The sequence below is a fragment of the Coffea arabica genome, chromosome 8c (genome assembly GCF_036785885.1).
Source record: "Coffea arabica cultivar ET-39 chromosome 8c, Coffea Arabica ET-39 HiFi, whole genome shotgun sequence".
Lineage (NCBI taxonomy): Eukaryota > Viridiplantae > Streptophyta > Magnoliopsida > Gentianales > Rubiaceae > Coffea > Coffea arabica.
Window position 1 is genome coordinate 43,570,134 of NC_092325.1, and position 21,051 is coordinate 43,591,184.

The 21,051-nt window shown below is 37.5% G+C and overlaps 4 protein-coding genes across 6 annotated transcripts; all 4 read left to right on the forward strand.

Moving 5' to 3' along the window:
- Positions 1–234: 234 nt before the first annotated feature.
- On the forward strand, positions 235–7,012 carry LOC113707421 (PGR5-like protein 1A, chloroplastic). 3 transcript variants are annotated; one of them, XR_011820547.1, is made up of 11 exons: positions 235–564; positions 1,509–1,624; positions 1,950–2,046; positions 2,167–2,267; positions 2,635–2,691; positions 3,499–3,575; positions 3,840–3,891; positions 5,480–5,601; positions 5,680–5,777; positions 5,864–5,948; positions 6,716–7,012. XR_011820547.1 is itself a non-coding variant. In XM_027229750.2 (11 exons), exons 1-10 carry the CDS (start codon positions 357–359, stop codon positions 5,922–5,924), a joined length of 978 nt encoding a protein of 325 aa, XP_027085551.1. In that variant the 5' UTR covers positions 237–356; the 3' UTR covers positions 5,925–5,948; positions 6,251–6,369. The 3 variants fall into 3 exon arrangements, 2 of the variants coding, with proteins under 2 accessions (XP_027085551.1, XP_027085550.1); XM_027229750.2 differs by lacking the exon at positions 6,716–7,012 and adding an exon at positions 6,251–6,369 and having other exon boundaries at positions 237–564; positions 5,480–5,590; XM_027229749.2 differs by having other exon boundaries at positions 240–564; positions 5,480–5,590.
- Positions 7,013–8,317: 1,305 nt separating this feature from the next.
- Positions 8,318–9,706, forward strand: LOC113706227 (expansin-A18-like). Its single transcript, XM_027228110.2, has 3 exons — positions 8,318–8,492; positions 8,891–9,206; positions 9,298–9,706. The coding sequence occupies exons 1-3, from the start codon at positions 8,318–8,320 to the stop codon at positions 9,608–9,610; spliced, it is 804 nt and encodes a 267-aa protein (XP_027083911.1). The 3' UTR covers positions 9,611–9,706.
- A 1,326-nt stretch (positions 9,707–11,032) lies between these two features.
- On the forward strand, positions 11,033–12,501 carry LOC113706599 (uncharacterized). Its single transcript, XM_072063925.1, has one exon. The coding sequence runs from the start codon at positions 11,373–11,375 to the stop codon at positions 12,294–12,296; it is 924 nt and encodes a 307-aa protein (XP_071920026.1). The 5' UTR covers positions 11,033–11,372; the 3' UTR covers positions 12,297–12,501.
- A 2,519-nt stretch (positions 12,502–15,020) lies between these two features.
- LOC113705556 (B-type cell cycle switch protein ccs52A) lies at positions 15,021–19,580 on the forward strand. Its single transcript, XM_027227447.2, has 10 exons — positions 15,021–15,738; positions 15,969–16,091; positions 16,186–16,290; positions 17,244–17,423; positions 17,536–17,598; positions 17,702–17,896; positions 18,228–18,329; positions 18,424–18,486; positions 18,615–18,683; positions 19,124–19,580. The coding sequence occupies exons 1-10, from the start codon at positions 15,241–15,243 to the stop codon at positions 19,175–19,177; spliced, it is 1,452 nt and encodes a 483-aa protein (XP_027083248.1). The 5' UTR covers positions 15,021–15,240; the 3' UTR covers positions 19,178–19,580.
- Positions 19,581–21,051: the final 1,471 nt, after the last annotated feature.

Genomic DNA, 21,051 nt, shown 5'->3' on the forward strand with positions numbered 1-21,051 from the left:
TGGAAATTAGCTTGTCATTGTATGAGCAAGTAGAGTTATCAAGAAATGGTTTATAGCGAATTTGCTTCTTTCGATAACGTGTCAGCAATTTTGAGATTCTAAGGGAAAACTGGGTGCTGAATGCTGATTTGGCAATCAGACACAGTACTACAGTACAGGAACAAAAATCAGTCTTGATTTTCTTGAAAATCAGGCCAATGTGTCTGTACAAATTCCCTCCACAAATCTTCATCTGCCTTATCCTCAGAAGTGTCCCATTTCGCAACCAAAACTATCAAATCCTCCAGCATGCAAACATCTGTAAAATCTTGGCCTCCTTCGCTTCAGCGCTACTGCCACTCCCGCCACCATCACAAATGGCCACCAAACTTGCCTTTACTATAACAATTCCTCGTTTTTACTCTGCCCCTTTCAGAAAACCATTTAGCTGTGTCCCCTCTTCACCTTCTTCTCCTTTTCTGCACTCTTGTTCATCCTCTGCTTCAAGGTATCAACAGCCCTTTAATTTAAATGGGGGAAGAAGGCAGCTGGTTCTGTCTCCAAAGACCACTACTGATCAGCCAGGTTTGGTTGGCCTGCCTGCATTCATTTACTCATGATCTTATTCTTGTTGTTGTTGCATGACTGGCTTCGGTTGGATTAATAAAGATGAAGTGCTTGATCAATTTGCTAGATTTTAATTGCTTTTCTTTCGCACTCCATGATTGGCACAAGAGAGGTTTGTTTGGCGTTTCTTTTATGTAGAACGAATGAAGTACTATGAAAGATCATCCTTTGGGCCTATTCTTGGATTCCATTCGGGAATTTGCACCTAGTGGCACCAATTATCTAAGCATGTTTCCTGATACTGGGAGAGCATATGCATGGACTGAATCATGCATAGTTTCTGTACAGGTTTTACGGCTTGCTACACTTCAACTAAATAACTTTACTGTCCTTGGTTATTACTTTATTTCACAACCTGCTCAATTGGAGATTTTTGCTGATACAAAAATGAGATGCTCAAATTTCATGATCAGTTCCATAATTTTCTACCGAGTGCAACTTTGTTCTTCCCCATTTTAAATCAGATGCCTTTACAAAACCAAGGTTCTGGTCTAAGGAAATACTTATCTTTCTCCTTTCCTGAATAAGATTATTTGCTATATCAACCTTCAATCTCTATGTACAACGTCCATCGAGATGTCTCCATTCTGAACCTACCTTTTGCTTGTTTCGCCATATATTTTGCCCATTACCAAGTATTGAGTTAGTTTAACCTGGAGAGATGATGAAATCATTCCAAGGAACAAGATTTATTCAGATATGCATTACATTAGTTCCATTGCCATGGTTTGGCGCTCCATCTCTATCATATCATGTGTGAATAATTTGTGCTGAAATGCCTTCTTGCCTCTGCTAACTTGTGCTCTTGGTGCATCTATTGGAGTTCTATGTTCTTCACTTTACATCCTAAAGAGGACCCGAAAGATCTGTACCACATTAATTTTCCTTGGAATTGACTTCAGGTCCCGTCCAAGAGGATGAAGTAGTTGATGGTAAGATCCTGCAGTATTGTAGCATAGATAAGAAAGAAAAGAAGTCCCTGGGGGAGATGGAGCAAGATTTTTTGCAAGCACTACAAGTATGTCAGAGAAAATTCTCTCTCCCTCTCTCTCCTATTTCTTTTTCCTTTCTTTGACATGTAGATATGGGTAGTACTTTAATCCTTCAGAATTGCTTAACAGGTCACACATCCATTTGTAAGAGAAAATCCTCTCTCCCTCTCTCCCTCTCTCTTCTATTTCTTTTTCCTTTCTTTGACATGTACATGTGGATATTACTTTAATCATCCAGAATTGCTCATTAGGCACATCCATTTGTATTTGCAACTTGAAGATAACTCAAGTTTTCATAGTTTCCAGTGCTGACATTTTAGGTCCACTTTGTTTCTTTTCTTTGCACTACAGGCATTCTATTATGAGGGGAAAGCCATAATGTCAAATGAGGAATTTGATAACCTCAAGGAAGAACTAATGTGGGAAGGAAGCAGTGTTGTCATGCTAAGTATGCATTCATTCAATATTTTGGATCTGATCGAATAGCTTTTTAGAATGTTGACTTTGTTATCACTTTGGAATCCGTAAGCTGTAGGTTCTGTTTATATAGTCTTTTATTCTAATGTAGGTTCCGATGAGCAAAGGTTTTTGGAAGCTTCGATGGCTTATGTATCTGGGAATCCAATAATGTCAGACAAAGAGTATGATAAGCTGAAGATGAAACTTAAGGTGTGTAGCCGTCTATATGGTATGCAGAATCATGTATTACTGTGATGACTTAGATAAAAATAATAATAATAAAAGTTTACTTCCATTTGGAGTTCAAAAAGAGCTGTGGACCTTTTACTGTAGCATGTTATGAGCATTTCAAGCCCAATTTTATTCTTCCGACAAGGTAATAATGATATAGGGTTTTCTGTTGACATCTATGTCAGATTACATAGATAATTTTCAGTGGAGCCATCTCAACATGTTGGAATATGAGAAATTGTGAAATATGCCTGTCCTCTTAACATTAGCTGCATGAATATTGTTTCTGGTGTTGTTCTTTATTCTTCTTTCAACAGCTTTATCATGTGAAATTGTTCTTCTGTAGATCGATGGGAGTGAGATTGTGGTTGAGGGTCCACGATGCAGCCTTCGCAGTCGAAAGGTCTGTACTTCAGTTCTATATCCTATACTACCAATTCCTTGGCTTTTCCATCTGTTGTGTCCTCAAATACACACACTGAGAGTTTTCTTTTGTGTCTTATGCCATATATTTGTTGCTTAACTTGTTCCATAGATGAAAACTTTTCAAAATATTAGTAAAAACGAGTGTATATTTAAGTGGGACTAATTTACTCTTGTCTGTATGGACTTTTTGCTCTAGTGCACAAACAGTTCTGAATATCTTTGGTGAAAAGGAGAATTGTCTTATGAGTTTTCTCTCTCTTGAGTGGCAATAGTGGATATGCATGATACATGTTCTAAGCTTTTAAGAGTATCGCAAGACAGGTTTAACTGCTGGCTTGATGGAATATAGATGCTAGGGAAGTCAAATGTTTGGTGGTTTATATTTTGATGTTTTGATAATTGATATACAGAATTAAATGTATGGATATGTAGTTCAAGCGGAAAATGATACTAGTTGTCTGTTAATTGAGTATATTGTTTACTTGGAATCAGTTCACATACAAAGTTGAGAAAACACAAAACTTATTATTACAATAGCAAAGAAGAATTATTAACATGATTGCTGAAGTGGATAATTTGACACAGTGAAAAGAGGTAAATTCACATAGTTACTTCTAGCCTCATTCCAGCTTTCCTTTTCTAGTGAAGGTAAGCTTGATGATATCTGGTTACGTTAGTTTCAAAATTTGGATTCTGAAGGCATGCTTTCTGTCTGTGTTCTATCACTTCTTGTCCCCTGCTGGTAGATAAACGTGTTTCTTACTGATAATGTTCTTTCACTCAGGTTTACAGTGATCTTTCTGTTGATTATCTCAAGATGTTCCTTTTGAATGTACCTGCGGCTGTTGTTGCACTGGCACTGTGAGTGAGACTTTTATCTCATTAGTGCACATATTCACAATCTCATAGAGAGAAATTATATGGGTATTTTAAGCTACTTTGATTTTTTGCTGCTGATCATCATATTTTGATCACTGCCTAATTTCTGTGTGTAAATTTATAAACACACTTCCAAGTATTGGTAGTTTAGCTTGAGGTGAGGTTTCATGTAGTATTTAATTTCTGGTTCTTTTGTAGCAACTGCAAACGTGCTGATAATTGTTATTTTCATCTGTGTCATCTTAGGTTCTTCTTCCTTGATGATTTGACTGGATTTGAAATAACTTACCTTTTGGAGGTAAGAAATGTGCATTTTGTGTTTTGCTTTAGGTGGTGTGGAAGAAAATCAATTTTCCAATGTAATTGGCCAATGACATCATGATAGTCTTAATCTATCTAATTTCCCCAAGTTATCATATATTGCTCAAAGGAAACAAATTGTGAATATGCAGGCAAACAATTGCATCATTAAATTCTTTCCCTTCAGATTACCATATCACTGATATGCAGCATAACAAGTGTCTTATCATGAAAGATCTAGTGTATGAACGCAATTTTTGACACTATCATTTCATTAGCTTGCATTCATTTTTAACTGTAGAGAAATGTTGATAAAGGGAGACCCCCAAAAAAAAAAAAAAGGATGGTTGGACGGGAAATAATGACGGGTTTGATAACAAAATAATATTGGTAGATGTCATAATCGGAGCCTACTTGAACCATCCTTAAATATCCTGTACATGACGTATCAGTAATCATCACTTTTGGGGTGATGCCTCAACAACATATTTCCTTGCGAAGGCATGCTTATCTGAATGTTTGCATAGGTATCGCTGAGGGTTCTTTAGGGATATTGTGAATTATCTTTCTGTCCAAATAAAACAAAAAATAAGACGAAAAAGGAATTAGCGGTCTATCTCAATTTTATACCTGGAGGAATTCTGCCGTCGGAAGGAAGAAGATCCAGAGTAAAGAAAGTTGAAAATGCATAAGTTAATGTTCCAAAAGTAGATATTGCCACCTGCTATGATGATCCATATCTTGTTGAAATATGAGAAATAAGGGAAGATAAATTTCTTTACTTGAACTCACTTTGAAGTTTAACTCCACAAGCTTCCTAGAACGGTCTCTATGAGAAAAAAACCAAATATTGCAAGAAAAATTGTAAAGAGGAAGGTAAGTAATCAGGAAATCTGAAGGTGTGATGTGAAGAATAAAATCCAATGGAAGGTGTCCTATTGACTTTGCTGTTGTTTGTCATTTGACCATAGATGGCACATTATTGAGAATGCTTATTAGTATCCTAGATTGCAAAAAAGAACCAAGAAGAGAATATCATGACTGAAAGCAGATAGTCTATGTGAGCAAAAGGTCCCGATGTGCAACTAGCTCTTGTCTAACATGCTTTTGTTACCAATACCTGCAAACATACTTACAGTATGCCTGCTACTATCAGCTTCATGTCTAGTTTGTCTTTAAGTCTGCAATTCCATGTTTTTTCCTCCTTTCTATGACCTGTTGTCAATATTTGTTTCTTTAGCATCACTTCGGGCATTTAATTACTTCCATATCAATGCGTAAGCATTGACAAGCCACAAAAATGTCCACATTTTACATGATTTAAACTATCTCTCTCTCTCTCTCTCAAACACAGACACACGCACACAAGCACACTCAAAAGTACACGAGAACATATGGGCTCACTTACACAACCAAAGGCACTTACTACATATTTTGGCCTGTTGAAGTTCAGAGATGAGGTGATTGTGGATGCGTGTGACCTACACACACATGCACACACACAGAGATATCAGCATGCTTCCTTCATTGAATCATCTCCCAGAAACCTTAACGAGCAATTAACTTATTGATCTATTATATTGCAGCTTCCAGAACCCTTCAGTTTTATTTTCACGTGGTTTGCTGCTATACCTGTTATATTATGGTTATCGTCTTCACTTACAAAGGTCATCGTGAAGGATTTTTTGATCCTAAAGGTCAGAGCTTGGTGTGTACCATTGTTATAAGAACAATTATACCATAATTGTTATGTATCTGCAATCAGCTAATTATTTTGTTTTTTCAGGGCCAATGCCCCAACTGTGGCACCGAGAATACTTCCTTTTTTGGAACCATACTTTCTATATCCAGTGGTGGATCTAACAACACTGTAACATGCTCAAAGTAAGTTACCAAAATTTGATATTAACCTTTGAATTGAATAACTAATTTCTTGAACTTATGCTGATTGGACACAAAATTTTCCTTAGTTGTGAGACAGTGATGATATACGATTCAGAAACAAGGTTGATTACATTGCCTGAAGCCTGAGAGGTAGTTAAGCAATGATTCGAGGTAAAAATTCTCTACACTACAATTCTGACTCAGAGATAAAAGTCAACAATAATATGAAAGAGTGACTCCTCATTGTATCTTTGTTTTTAACTACATGCAATTCAACGTGATGGTGATAGGCAGTGGGTTGCAAATAGTGCAAATTAAGAAAGAGATTGCGAATAGAATAAAATATGATCAACTTTGAATGTCATTGGCCTTCCTAGTATTACACTAGATCTTGATTGATTAAGTAACTTTATCAACATCAAAGTTTATCAAGCTTTACCCGATTTGAAGGATGCATTTTTTGTCTTCTGCAGTTGGCAATGTCTAATAGTAGAATGATAGATTTCTTGAAGTTACACACAGAAAGAGGCACGTAATTGTGCTAGTAAGCATGTATAAGTTTTATTGCAACAACTGGAGGGATTGTCCCCATTGTATTCATTTATTTCCGTTCCCTTCAGTTCTTTCTTTCTGGATGTCAATTCATTCGAGGATACTCAGTGTGCTCATACTGTACTCTGACATTACTTGGAAAGATTGAACTGCATTTTCTTGGCTCTGTGCAAGTCATACCCGAGGCAACCCACAGACGCTCCTGAAACTTGCATTGATAGAATGATCTTGTAATTTGCAGTGTTTCATTGAGAGATGGTTGTTGTTCCAAGTGATGAAACTTGATTTGTTAAGTGGCCTTAGCAATTTCCACTGAAACTTGATTTGTTGTTTCAAAAATAGTATAGACAGATAAATAAAAATCAGCTTCAACTTTGGTGATGCAGGATGAACTGTTTTTGCACCAGAAATATGCAGCAAGTCCATCACTAACATGAGTTGCCAAAGAGGAAGACTATATCCAGGATGAATCTGTGGAAGTGGAAAAGGATTCCAATATTCAAATTGCTGGCTGCTTTATAATTGCCTGTATAGCAGCAGCAATGTGTAATTGAATCTTCTAGTACCATGTTGCATGGAACATGCTTTGTAAAGGGGAGAGCAACATGAATTCTCGCAACAAAGTTGTAACAGAAAACCTGGTTATGTGTAAATCATTATCTTTCTTATTTTGGATTTACAAATTCAGGTATTTGTGTCTGTATTTTTTGCATCTGGCCTATCTTATAATGGAGTAAATTTAACGGTCCATACTTGTTTTACTCGGTCATACATACTTAGAATCTATGCATGGTTAAACGGATAAATCTAGACGCGAGAAATTTATTAAACAATTTGTTTGTTTTGTAAATACATAAACTTATGGCTTATTACTCAGAACGCTAATTATCCATCAGTTCTAAGCTGTGCCTATTTGACGTAACATTCCATGCTATTCACAATTTTCTCCATACATCATTATTATTATTAGGAATGGTCTGGTGGTAGACTTATTGCCAACCTACAATCTCATATGCTATCGTTAATGGCGTATTTTATCATTAAAACATAGATAAAGTAAAAACATATACTTGGAAATGTTAGTGGCTAAGATTAACTTAAAGATTCTAAGTTTAAATATCCCTTTCCCCTTCCCACTTTTTAGATCTCACTTTTGCCCTATTAGAAAAAAAAAAATTAGGAAAAAAGTTTATATTCTCGAGATATTTAATTTAGTTATGTTCTATAGATGTTGGTTTCAGATGAGCAATAAGATCCTCAAATTATTAGTAGCTTTTGCTAATGGAGCCATTTTTTCAAGTCTTGTCACTCACCATATATAACTCCATAAATAACCACAATTGGAAGTCCACAGCAAAGCAATGACATGCCTACTTCAATCGTCCTTCATGCCAAAGTCACAAATTCTTAGACAGTTAGTTTTTGGGGGGATTCAGTCTACACAAGCCACTGTTTCGAGGGCCGAATTCACATAAATCCCTATTTTTAGTGTTCGTTCTTGAACTGAGCTTTTGTGTCCAATGAGCTTACATTAAATACGTCCCTAATTTTCCTTGGATGTAGTCTGCAATCATTAGCAAAACAACTATTGTGTTAATCAACACAAACCAAGACATTAATATATTAGTAGTTCTTCCTCAACGTAACCAACCCAAAAAAAAAAGAAAAAGAAAAGGGTATGGCAGAAAGCACAGATATAACCTGCCTCCACGTTCCCAAATATTTCGTACACTTAAGACATGCAAAGATACATTAATATTCATGTAGAATAGCCACCAAATTGAACCTTTCAATCATTTAAACACAAATGATCAGTTGACTTGAGAGACAAAATGTTCGTGAGGATCACGAAGCCACTCTTTTTCATTCCAAGGCACAAATTATATAAGGGATATGTTTAGAAGTCAATTTGGCATCCAATTTCATGTCAAAGCTCCTCTGAAAGAGCAAACTGAGGAAAAGAAGGGCAAAAAAAAGTTTGAAGAAATATGGCCCCTTTTCTTCAATCTCTGAGCTCTATCCTTTTCTTGATGGCATTGATCAAATTGTCAATCATGAGCAGAATATCAGCTGCTGGCTACAGTCCAGCAGTATTCCGGCCTTCCCCATGGCAACTTGCTCATGCCACATTTTATGGAGATGATTCTGGCTCTGGAACAATGGGTGCGCTACTTTAATTTCTCAAGTTTGTAACAATATCTAGTGTGCAACAATTTTTTTCTACTTTTTTTTTTCTTTTGGGTATTTACCACTGTTCAAGAATCCATTCAAATTTTGTATGCTTATTATCATTTGGCAAGAGTGATGTTTATTTACGCCACAAATGGTACAAATCAGAGTTATGTCAAGACATTTTTAACATGAAATCTTGATATGAAAAAAAAACAAAAAAACTTTTTTCGAAGTAACAGAAGCACTATCCTATTTATATATACATGCGAGATTTCTTGGCCTCTTTCTGCTTCTTTTATCCTTGAAATTTGTTTTTAATTGAAGGGGGCAAAATGCTATTAGCCAAAGCTCTATGTTTATACTAAGACTGTGAATCATTGAATCGGCAGGTGGGGCTTGTGGATATGGAAATCTGCTCAGCAATGGTTATGGAACAGATACAGCAGCCCTGAGCTCAGTCCTATTTAACAATGGATATGCATGCGGCCAATGTTTCCAAATACGCTGCGTTCAATCACCATTTTGCTTTAAAGGGTCCCCAATTACCACCGTGGCTGCCACAAATCTTTGCCCCCCTAACTGGTCCCTAGACTCCAACAATGGAGGCTGGTGCAACCCGCCTCGCACCCACTTTGACATGTCCAAGCCTGCATTTATGAAAATTGCCCAGTGGAAGGCCGGAATAGTACCCGTCATGTACCGCAGGTAAAAGCTTTATGACCGCGTTGCAATGCTAATTGCTGCATGTAGTAAAATTAATAGTATTAGTATATAATGCCATGCTTGCTTCTTGCAGAGTACCATGTGCGAGGAAAGGCGGACTTCGATTCAATTTCCAAGGAAATGGCTACTGGTTGTTGGTGTATGTGATGAACGTCGGGGGAGGTGGCGACATCGCCAGCTTGTCGGTGAAGGGAAGCAAAACAGGGTGGATAAGCATGAGCCATAACTGGGGAGCTTCGTACCAGGCTTTCGCAACTCTATCACGACAGGCTCTTTCTTTCAGAGTAACTTCGTACACTTCCAAGCAGACTGTCTTAGCATACGATGTTGCTCCTTCAAATTGGAACGTAGGAATGACTTATGAGGCCAATGTCAACTTCCACTGATATACAAGAAAGACCTAGCTAACATATCCATTAAACTTTGTATGTCGCCTGCAGCCATCATCATCGTGTTCGATTCCTTTACCCTTTCTTGCCTCATTTTTTTTTTTCCTTCCTTCCTCATAAAGTTTCCTTACCTTGTAAAAGGTCTCTTGCTGCGAAAATTTTTGTGAAACATTAAATACCAATATCGTATGATGTGCGCCAGTGCAAACAAAAGTGAAATCTTTATTTTACCCTGGCTCTGTTGCATTGCATATTGCAGAGCTTTAGGATTTTTTTTTTTTTAAGTTTCTTTGCTGATTTCAATGTTGACATCCATTCAATCATCGTCCTCTTAGTTCACCAGAAAAGCTGAGGGAAATGGATCAGTTTTACAATCTGCACACATCCAATGGATGGTATTAAAATTTAATGAAGGGTTCTGTTGTAAGCCAAATAAAAATTGAAGGAACAAGGACCCTAGCAATATGAGGGACAACTTGAAATTCTAGATTGGTGCTCTACATCTAATTTACTTAACTAACCGTAAAGTGCTTTAAGAAAAGACATCATTCGTGGTTAGTCAGATGAATTATCTCTTTATACCCTATAGTTCTTGCATCTTTTCTTTTTCGCCCACATTTTTCCTTGTCTCTTGAAACAAGAAGGTCGATCAACTATTTGGACCTTTCAACAGAACGCATTACATAGACAACAGATCCATGGATTAGGTACCACATTTCAATGCAATTGAAAGTTTTTTACAATCTTTTTCTGGTGACAGTAAACTGTTCGTAGAAAGACTGCTGCAAATCTACAACATGCCTATTGCGCAATCTGCATGAAAAAAGTTGTGCCGTTTAAGAGCAAAGAAGGGTCTTTTTAAGTTCTGAATGCTGATGCATGCTAGCTAATAATAGGAACCCACAGGTAGTTGGAGTGGGGAACATGTTATCGAAAACAATTAGCATTTTGAGCCCCATCCCTCAGGAAGACTTGCCTTCATTCCATTCCTTAAGCACGCCAACCTTCCTTTTTATTACCTTTAGACTTGAAAAGTCATCATCACGCCATGCTCCAAATCATTCCCCCCAACCTTTGCCACCTGACTCTAGACCCCCTTTACCGCATACATTTACATTAAAAGGCAAGCATACCTAAAAGACATACACATAAATTTGATGCACTTAGTTAACTTGAAGCACTAGCTAATTTTTTCTTATCCTCTTTACGTAGACTAAATGGATAAACATGTCCAGAATGTAATCCAACTTGATTGGTTACAAACCTTTCCTTTTACTTCTTCCGGAAATAGAAACATGAAATTACAGTTGGTCAACCACTTGACTTGCCAGGAATTCAAAATTTCCATCAGCTCATGTCAGGCAAAGTCCTGTTTCATTCAGATCTTCCAAACCCCTTTATCACAGTAGGATGTTCTTCAAAATAAATAGTCTTTTCTTTTTCTTTTTTCCCTCAGCAACCGGTAATAGAAGAGGATATAATACGTTTTCTTCTTTCAACTTTCGACTTTCGCCTTTCACCTTTCACGCAGAAAACAACTTCTATATTAAAAGCTTTCCCCAGCAATCCCAGTGCACTCTTTGCAATCCCAAACAATCTTTAATCAGTCAACAGGGGCACTAAACCTGTTTAACAGACAGGTTCCACACAAATTAAAAACTTTCTTTCCATGTTCCGCCCTGCAGAAGAACCTGAAAAATCATACTGCAGTGATAAGGAACTTCCTTGATCCTTCTGGTTAAATCTGCCACTTCTTCAAATGGGCTCTTTTCATACCGTCACTTTGATAGTATTTCTTTCACTAGCATCTTCAACAGGATTGCAGATTGAGGCCCAGGGAATAAAATCAGCTCGTCTTCTTGATCTTGTGATCAGAGATTACACTTTCCAATCTTATGATAGATTCTTCGGCACAGGCAAACTACACGCTGTAAGTTTGCCAGCAAATCTCTCTGGAATCAAGGTTGACACAGTGAGATTCCGCTGTGGCAGTCTTCGAAGGTATGGTGCAAAAGTTAGCGAATTTCATCTGGGGACAGGTGTAACTGTGAATCCATGTGTAGAGAGGGTATTGATAGTCGCTCAAAATCTTGGATCCAACTGGTCATCCATATATTATGATAACTATGAACTATCAGGATATCAGCTGATTTCACCAGTTCTAGGCCTACTAGCTTACAATGCTGGAGACAACATAAATTTCAGCAGCCCATTTGAGCTCGGCATTCAAGCAGGCAAAGACCCTATTAAGATAGACTTTCGGAACACTACAAAGTTAAACGCTACAACGGGGATCATACCTTTGTGTGCTCGATTTGAACGCGATGGAAAGGTGACGCTAGCCAACCAAGCATCACCAAATGTATGTGTTTCCACAAGACAAGGGCACTTTGGCTTGGTCATCGAGTCACCATTGATGCCAATGAAAAAGCAGGTAAGCAAGTGGAAGATAGCTGTAGGAAGCTCCATTGGAGCTGCACTTGGTGCTTTCCTTTTAACTTTACTTTTGATAGCAATATTTGTTAAGGTGAAGAAGAAAGCAAGAATGGAAGAGTTGGAAAGAAGAGCTTATGAAGAGGAAGCTCTGCAAGTATCAATGGTTGGACATGTGAGAGCTCCTACCGCATCTGTCACTCGAACAGTGCCTATAATCGAGCACGAGTACACACCTCCCCCCCATTGATCTGCTAGTTGTTTATCTCCATAAACATCATTCTTTGTGTAAGATCATCTGAAATTATAGGTTTATCTTTATAGATTGAAACGTAGGCTTGGAATATTTGCGTAGTCTTTGATACCTCAAATCAAGCTGACTAATTGTTGTATGTAATCTTCTGATCTGACAAATTCTTCTGTTGCACCATTGAGTTGAGAAACATTGTGATTCATTAATTGTCTCTTGTCTAGTGATCTGATTATCCATGTTTCATGCTTGCCATAATAGTCATTAACATACGGGCTTACATCAACAATTTACAAATACCGCCTGTCATATTCGATATTACCCTTCAAATTCATAAATCAAAATTGGAGCAGTTGATCCGAAACCTTAATCAAACTTTAGGGTATCAGAATTTTAAAGACCTTGAATGAGATGGGAGCCCTTTTTCTTTTCTTTTTCTTTTGTCTCTTTTTTCCTGAATGAGTCTGGTAGGAGCCTTGGATTACTAAATTCCCATCTTGTTGCAGGCAAAAAAACCAGGAAAATTTGTTATTTGATTCCTGTATTTTGAAACATTTTTCTTTTGAGATGTCCGCTTTCATTACTTTCTGTTACTAGAATATACCCACGCTCTGCTCTCAGAACGGAATGTGTCAGCTAACAATTACGAATGATAAAAGGAAATGATCAATGATGGTTTTTTTTTTTTAGTTTATTGCTTTTGAACGTATCCGTATGAAGAATTATACTGATGTACATAAGCACTTTTCCTTTTGTACAAACTCTTCTTGCTTATGTTAATAATATACTTCGATTCTTGCTCAAAAAGAAAAAAAGAAGTATTCATATGACGTACGAAATAAGACAGTTCTGTCTTTAGGAAATGTTATAATTGTTGTCTACATTTCTTGCAATCAATTTAATACTTTACCCAGGAGCAAGAATAGAGGCAGCTTTGGTTGTACTCAGCAAAGCATTGCCTGGTCCACCCCAAAAAATATATATATATATATACCTTCACCTTCTGATAAAGTTAGGATTCTCCATAACAGGTTTCAACTGTTGACCAGAAAATTTTGAATATCAAGAAGAATTAGGAAATATGCTACATCTACGACGGACTAACATTTGCATCATTAGGGTTGGCCTTATTTGTCCCATTTGACATCTGCTGTATGGCTGGAAAGCTTGAACCTTGTGTTGATTTTGAGGCCTCAAAACGCTCAAGTCCTGACATGAACATATGTCTGTTCTTTACATATACGTGCCAGATATGATGGCTGTATGAAGCACATATGTCGAAAATTTACACCTCTTCATTATTTTTATTATTTAATTAAAATGGGAATACAAACCACCGCTCTCAAACTGCTGGAACAAACAAACGAGAAATGTTTTTATTTTTCCTCTTAACGATTTAATGATTCAAAATACTCCCTCCGTCCCACTTTGATAGTTCTGTTTCTTTTTTCACACAGTTTAACCAAAAGTAGTTAACTTTGTTGGAAAAGTAAATTTAGATTGTTATTTTTCTAAAATACCCTCACATTAAATATGGTACAACTTTATGGAAATTTGAATTGATGGTAAAAAAAGAATCAATTCTCATTAAATGGGGTAGGTTTATAGTAATAACTACTTACATTGAATAAGAGTATTTTAGAAAAATTAAAATATACTCCCTCCGTCCCGTTTTGTTAATCTTGGTTTTTTTTTCACACAGATTAAGAAAGTGTAATTAATTTAGTTGGAAACATAAATTTAGATTAATAATTTCCTAAAATACCCTTATGCTAATCACGAAGAGTGCCAATTAATATCAGTTACAACTAATGGATTAGTATTGGAAAATCTCAATGTATTCAATGTAGTGGGTTAGTATTTAATAACAATGTATTAATAACAAGATATTTAATAAGGGTATTTTAGACAATTTGAAAGATTACTACATTTCTTAATGGGAAAGTGGACTACAATTTGGGACAGACGAAAAAGGAAAACAAGACTATCAAAATGGGACGGAGGGAGTAACTACATTGTTCAATTGGAAAGTGGACTATAATTTGGGACAGATGAAAAAGGAATACAAGACTATCAAAGTGGGACGGAGGGAGTAGCAAGCAAGACATCTACCGCAAATTTCATGCTGTCCCCTGTCTCATCCATAATTGAACTTCCTGTTTCGTCTTATTTTTGTCCCTAGCAACCTATAAGAAAGAATCAACGATTAAATAAAATGCAAAAAAGAATTAGTAGCTTTTCTGGCCAATAAATTGAACTCGATGATATCCATCCCTCCGCCTGGAAAAGGTCAAGGAATGGGATCATACTCCAGTCATTTTAAAGATTTAGAGTTAGAGATTTTACTAACTATTGATTTTTTTTTTAATCAGTGACACAGTTTTCATGTCACTTGTTATCAATAATTTTTATGTTTTACATCACCTGTTGTCAATAATTTTTATTGTTTTTTAAGTCAATAGGAGGATTCAAACACACAATCAATGAAGAGATCGAGGGAAAGTTAGATTGAGTTATAAAATAATCCCTTTTAATAATTTTAAAATAACAGCGAAATTCAAACACACAATCGATGAAGCGATCAACAAAAAATTAGATTAATTAATAAAATGAAAAAAATAGTAAATAAAAAGTTTTTTTATTCAATACCTTCCATTTATTATAAAAAAAAAACACACACACACACACTAACCTTAATAGTTCCCGGCCCCGGGATCCACCAGTAGTACCAGAAACTAGAACCTCACTAATCCGGTCAATTTTCCCGCAAAATTTCCCCTTCTGTTACTAATTTTCCCGGGAAATTTTAACTCCGTCGAGAAAATCAAGCCCCTTCACCCCCATAGCATTCCCCACCTACTCCATCAAACCAGTACCCCCAACCCTCTTCAGCTTCCCCTGCTCCCCCACAGTCTAGGGCTCTTCCCGCTCTTCCACCACCACCATGGACGGCACAACACCACCGTCCACCTCCACTTCTGACATTACCACCTCCACCACTCCGCCTCCTCCTAAGACCCCATTAAAAAACCACCTGATCCCAAACCTCAATTCCTACCACCCCTCCCCCTCGCGGACCATCTACAGTGACCGCTTCATTCCCAGTCGATCTTCTTCCAATTTCGCCCTCTTCAACCTCTCTCCGTCCTCGCATTCCTCCACCTCGGATGACTCTACCAATGCCTACACTGCCCTCCTCCGCACGGCCCTTTTCGGTCCTGACTCAGCTGGAGTCGTGCCCCCTGTCACGCCGGATAAATTATCTGGGATAAATGGAAAGAATTTGCAGATTAATCCTCCCAATTGTAATATTTTCAAGTTTAAGACTGAGACCCGGAAGTCTTTGCATTCTTTGTCCCCTTTCGGGTTTGATGATCAGCTCCCCGGTGTCTCCCATAGCCCTGTTAAGACTCCAAGAAAAGTCCCTAGGTCTCCTTACAAGGTAGTCTTTTGGATTACTTCTGTTTGCGATTGCTTGATTTGGGTTTCTTGAATTTGTTGCTTTTATCTGGTTTTGATGCCATGTTTTGGGTTTGTATGTTGATTAAATATAGGGATTGCGTTAAATTGTTAGAATTTTTGGTTTCCTTAGTTCAGGGACAAGATGGTGTTTTGCTGCTTTTTGTGATGTGGGATGCTTGAAATTGAAGTTGTGTGGTTGTTTTTGGATAGGTTCTCGATGCACCAGCATTGCAAGATGATTTTTATCTGAATCTTGTGGACTGGTCCTCGCATAATGTATTGGCTGTGGGATTAGGGAACTGTGTTTATTTGTGGCATGCTTCTAGCAGCAAGGTGAGTGTTTGATATACGAATTCTCGGGGTTGGACTTTGACACGTGATTTATGAAATGCAGCTATTAAACTTGTTGCGGTGTTTCTTTGTGCAGGTAGTGAAGTTGTGTGATTTGGGAATAGATGATAGTGTGTGTTCAGTTGGCTGGGCACAGCGTGGTACACATCTTGCTGTTGGAACTAGCAATGGGAAGCTCCAGGTAATCCAGAATTGCTATATGTTGTTACTAGTGATACACGTCTATTGAAGAATTCTTGTTGGAAGGGACTGAGCTTAAGCATGCTTCGATGCTCTCTCTAATTGTAGGATGCCTCTTCATTATGAGCATCAGAATTCGACTTGGTTTTCATTTTCCCATTAACCTTGAATTGGACTACAAATTTGGATTAGTTTTTAGCGTTCCTGACTGTAAGTACTTGTCAATGCATTATGAGGTGGTAGAAAAGGATAGGCACATGAATGTATGAAACTGAGTGAAAATTGCATTCTTAAGTCCATTAGTTAAAACTCGTGTTTGCAATCCTTGTTATGCGATTACTTTGAATTGCTAATGAAGCTATAATTTAGCGTATGGCATGGGTTCATCTATTTACTACACCAAGGATCATGATGTACTCAAGGAAACTATGATTCCCCTTTAGACTCTATCTAACACCATAGAACCACACAGACCAAGTTTCAAGTTCTATTTTGTGATTATTTCTTAAGTTTGTCTTGATAAGGATTCTTAATTCCTTCTAGTTAGAAATCGCAAGAATGCTAGTACATATAATGCAATAGCTCGCTGGAAAATGTGCATAGACAATCATTTGAACTCATCATCATAAAGCATACCGTGAGTTGCGAGCCCAAATTGAGCGGCAAATAGCGTTGTATGAATTTCTTGTTCTCAGCTTTAGTTGCTCTAGAAGTTCTTTTTTTAAGAAATCAATCTTTCTTTAGCTTTGCATCTTATAACTGGTTTTGGTTCTGCTTCTCAATTTGAAATGTCTTGGTGAGATGCAAAATTCTGTCTTGGGTTGCTTTAGCTTTATCAATTGAGTTAAATTTTATCTTTAAGCTGCATTTTTTACAATATGAGAGTGATAAAAATGTCACATTTTTTTAGTGTCTTGCTTCTAACTGACAAATCTTTGGCATTGCTGCATGTAGATTTGGGATGCCTCTCGTTGCAAGAGAGTACGAACAATGGAGGGACATCGTTTGAGAGTTGGTGCATTAGCCTGGAGTACGTCTTTGTTGTCTTCAGGAAGCCGTGACAAAAGCATTCTTCAACGTGATATACGAGCTCAAGAAGATTTTGTTAGTAAGCTAAGCGGACACAAGTCAGAGGTCAGGCTTCCCTTCCTCATTTGGATCAACCTATGAACATCATTTATTAATCTTGTTCCTCTTACCAGCGCTCAACATTCTGTAACCTGAATATCAACCATTTTATGTCTAGGTTTGTGGACTGAAGTGGTCTTATGACAACCGAGAATTGGCATCAGGTGGAAATGATAATCGAGTATGTAGTCCCCTATTATGCTTGCAATTAGTGGCATCTCTTATACTTTTCCTTTAAGCTCTATACTTTTTAACTCATGAAAATTTCCTTTTGCAAAATGCAGCTTTTTGTTTGGAACCAGCACTCAACACAACCCGTATTGAAATATTGTGAGCACACTGCTGCTGTTAAAGCAATTGCTTGGTCCCCACATATGCATGGACTTCTTGCTTCTGGTGGTGGGACAGCTGACCGTTGCATACGGTTCTGGAACACCACCACTAACTCACATCTCAGCTGTATGGACACAGGCAGTCAGGTATTCATGATTCTTTTTGGATTGGTTCATTATTAAGATTTAAGGTGTGCGCTACTTTCTCATGCATCTGGAATTCACAAGAGATGTTTTTGGGGCTTAAAAAAAAAGTATGTCGTGGCATGACATCATGAAAGGATTACTTATAGAAATCACTTCATATTCTTGCTTATTGTAATAAGTCAAAACTTTGTATTCTGATGATGTTGATACTGGAAACATGGTACAATCAAGGCTATACATAATTGCCATACTGTGCTTGCAGATAATTTAGACCTCTCATTTGTCCTCTTAATAACTACTTGTGGCATTCAATTTTTGTTGATCTTGGCAGGTGTGCAATCTTGTGTGGTCTAAGAATGTCAATGAACTTGTCAGCACTCATGGGTACTCACAAAACCAAATAATAGTGTGGAGATATCCTACAATGTCAAAGGTACTGTACTCTAACCATGACTTATTATCTATTGCTTCTGTGTAATTTTTTTTCCCTGCTGTTGATATTTTGTAACCTCATGTCAATTTTACAGTTGGCCACTCTCACGGGGCACACTTACAGAGTTCTTTATCTTGCCATCTCACCAGACGGACAGGTACAGCTGTAAACTGCCGTCTATTTTCCTTTTAACTTTATTTTGACAACAATTAAGTGCAACGCCATGATTTTTAAGTTTCATACTGGGTGACATTTCAATTGCTTATTATTTGTTTGTTATTGTAGACAATTGTTACTGGAGCAGGAGATGAAACACTTAGATTCTGGAATGTGTTCCCTTCACCAAAATCTCAGGTGAGCAATCTAGACATGAATAGAATCGCTTTCCTGTATACTCTATGCTGTATGAGATATTTGAGTTGCAAAAAACAAACGGTGACAATAATTGGTACTGGTCTAGCTGAACCTTGTTGTTTAATAAAAATAAGCTGATCCTGTAATCTGCATGATAAATTGAGCTGGTTGGAGCTTTTCCTGCCACTGTGCTAGACTGCAGCACAAAATGCAGTTGGTTTTCCTTAAACTAATTTGCCATTTTTGATAACTCGGGGTTTTAAAATGAAGTTGCTATGGATGCTTATCAGCACCTCATCAGATGAATGAGGACTAATGCCCACCCCATCCCCCAACCCATGCATAAACAAGAAGACCCCCAAAATCGCAGACTGAGAAGTACCTTGTTTCGTAATGTGCTGGTGAAGGTTGTAACGTTCTCATGCTTCTTGTCTGTGCAGAACACGGAGAGTGAAATTGGAGCATCATCTTTGGGAAGAACTCAGATTCGGTGACTCTGGCAAGTTTTTCAGGTGTCACACTCTTTGATAATTATTTGTTGTCATGTTGGTGCAAACAAGCAGAGGTTTTCGTCTGTTTGCCATTAAGTGAAGGAAGCTGGAAAAGTTGTATAAAATTACCTCTTGGAGCCTAGCTTTTCAGCAGCAAACAAGCACCAGTGCCGAGATATGGTAGAGGCCTAGATTCTGGCAAAGTGACAACTTGATTTATTAGTTTTTTTTAATCCCAATTGTACAGTGAGAGATGTTATTTGATGCTCAATAACACTCTCCCTCGCCTTGTGTATGATAGAGAGAGCTTATTATGTACGGGAAATTAACTGTAGCATGGAACTCAATGCTGACATTGTAAATCATTCACAAGTTATTCAAGATTCAAGACTGCTCAAATTAGCCACCTCCGTGTGTGTTATCCTCCTTTTCCTCTTGGAAAGAAGACAAGCACTTTTAGTTTGGTAACCCTTGGAAAATTCTGTCCCTTTTCGGGTCTAATTTTGCTGTGTCTGGAATTATCATATGCAATGCCATTTTCATGAAATATCAGCAGTTCAGAGAAACTGCACCTAATTCTAATAGCAGAAGTTGAAATTTCGACTGCTTGATAGGGCCTTCAAGATCCAGCAGCAAGGGATTTTTAGGCCTCGACACTTGTATATTCCAAGCATGATTTGACGGCCGCCCAATGACAATTTGCCAGATATCACGTACCATTGTTGAGTCTAAATGTTTCACCACATGAAAATTGAGCGAAATTTCTTTGAAGTCACAAGGTACCTTTTGGGCGGTGTCTATTGAAGTTTGGAGTTTCGAATGTCATTTTCCACTCGTTTGACAAAATTTGCAATGGCGTACCCCTAAAATCTGCCTTCGTTCTTCAATCGCAGATATCTAACAATCCTGCATGAATTATGACGATTGACGAGCAGCAATAACATACACGGATCTCTACCGCGTTCAAAGGGATGGAGGACGGCAGCAGCACTAGTCCTAGCGCCATCTCTGCGTCGTTCGTGTTTGTTTTTCTTTTATCTTATTCTTTTAGGTGTTTTTGCGCATTGGCATTACGAGTGTAAACGAGTCTAATCAAATCGAGTATCCTAGTGCTCAAGTTTATTTGATTATTTTATCGTACTTGAAATTCCGCTCAAGTTTGGTTTATTTATCTATGGAGCTGAATTCAATCGAACATAATTTAAGTAAAGTTTCAGCGATTTGGATTTTTAATTTATAAATTTCAATTTTATGCTTAATAAGTCAAAATTAAACAGAACTTAAATATTTATTGAATACAAAATGCTATTCAAACTTAGTTTGATTAATTGGTGAATTAAGCTTATACTGAGTTGAATTCGATTCTGGTTCTTACTTGTGATGCAGATTTTCAAATGAATACCGAACAAGTGCAACCCAAATTCCTAATTTTCAAGCAGACGACTGCGATAGAGTCCCGAATCCTGTGCACTTCCTTTCCTCTGCGGTTGACACTTGGCAGAGGGACCGAATCTAATGGCGACACCATCCCAATTCAGCACACCACGCTTGTCTAAAGCAGTCGGCGGCAGCATTTAGGTCTACCTCACAATTTAGCCAACTTATTTGGCAGGAAAAACGTGCTGTTCGGAAGAGATCTTAAATATATTGGCCCCACCCAACATGTATCGCGAGATTAGAGGTCAAGAATTCAAATCTTATTTTCATCAATGTGTCATTACATGTGATTTCTTTTAGATCTACACAGTACGTGATGCATCCGTATGATTCGATCCGATAGTAGTCCAATCATCGTCGGTTCTCTCGATTTAACTGAACCACCTCCTTAAAGTAGATTAGAGTAGGAGTACGAGTTTGAGTAGACTATGATAGATATG

Bases quoted from the DNA above. Each gene is read 5' to 3' on its own strand.
- LOC113706599 (XM_072063925.1), top strand. From the start codon at position 11,373: ATGGGCTCTTTTCATACCGTCACTTTGATAGTATTTCTTTCACTAGCA.
- LOC113707421 (XM_027229750.2), top strand. From the start codon at position 357: ATGGCCACCAAACTTGCCTTTACTATAACAATTCCTCGTTTTTACTCT. The intron at 565-1,508 runs GTTTGGTTGGCC...AATTGACTTCAG, and splicing joins GACCACTACTGATCAGCCAG to GTCCCGTCCAAGAGGATGAA. The intron at 2,268-2,634 runs GTGTGTAGCCGT...GTTCTTCTGTAG, and splicing joins AGCTGAAGATGAAACTTAAG to ATCGATGGGAGTGAGATTGT.
- LOC113706227 (XM_027228110.2), top strand. From the start codon at position 8,318: ATGGCCCCTTTTCTTCAATCTCTGAGCTCTATCCTTTTCTTGATGGCA. The intron at 8,493-8,890 runs GTGCGCTACTTT...TTGAATCGGCAG, and splicing joins TTCTGGCTCTGGAACAATGG to GTGGGGCTTGTGGATATGGA. The intron at 9,207-9,297 runs GTAAAAGCTTTA...TGCTTCTTGCAG, and splicing joins GTACCCGTCATGTACCGCAG to AGTACCATGTGCGAGGAAAG.
- LOC113705556 (XM_027227447.2), top strand. From the start codon at position 15,241: ATGGACGGCACAACACCACCGTCCACCTCCACTTCTGACATTACCACC. The intron at 16,291-17,243 runs GTAATCCAGAAT...TGCTGCATGTAG, and splicing joins CTAGCAATGGGAAGCTCCAG to ATTTGGGATGCCTCTCGTTG. The intron at 18,330-18,423 runs GTACTGTACTCT...TCAATTTTACAG, and splicing joins GATATCCTACAATGTCAAAG to TTGGCCACTCTCACGGGGCA.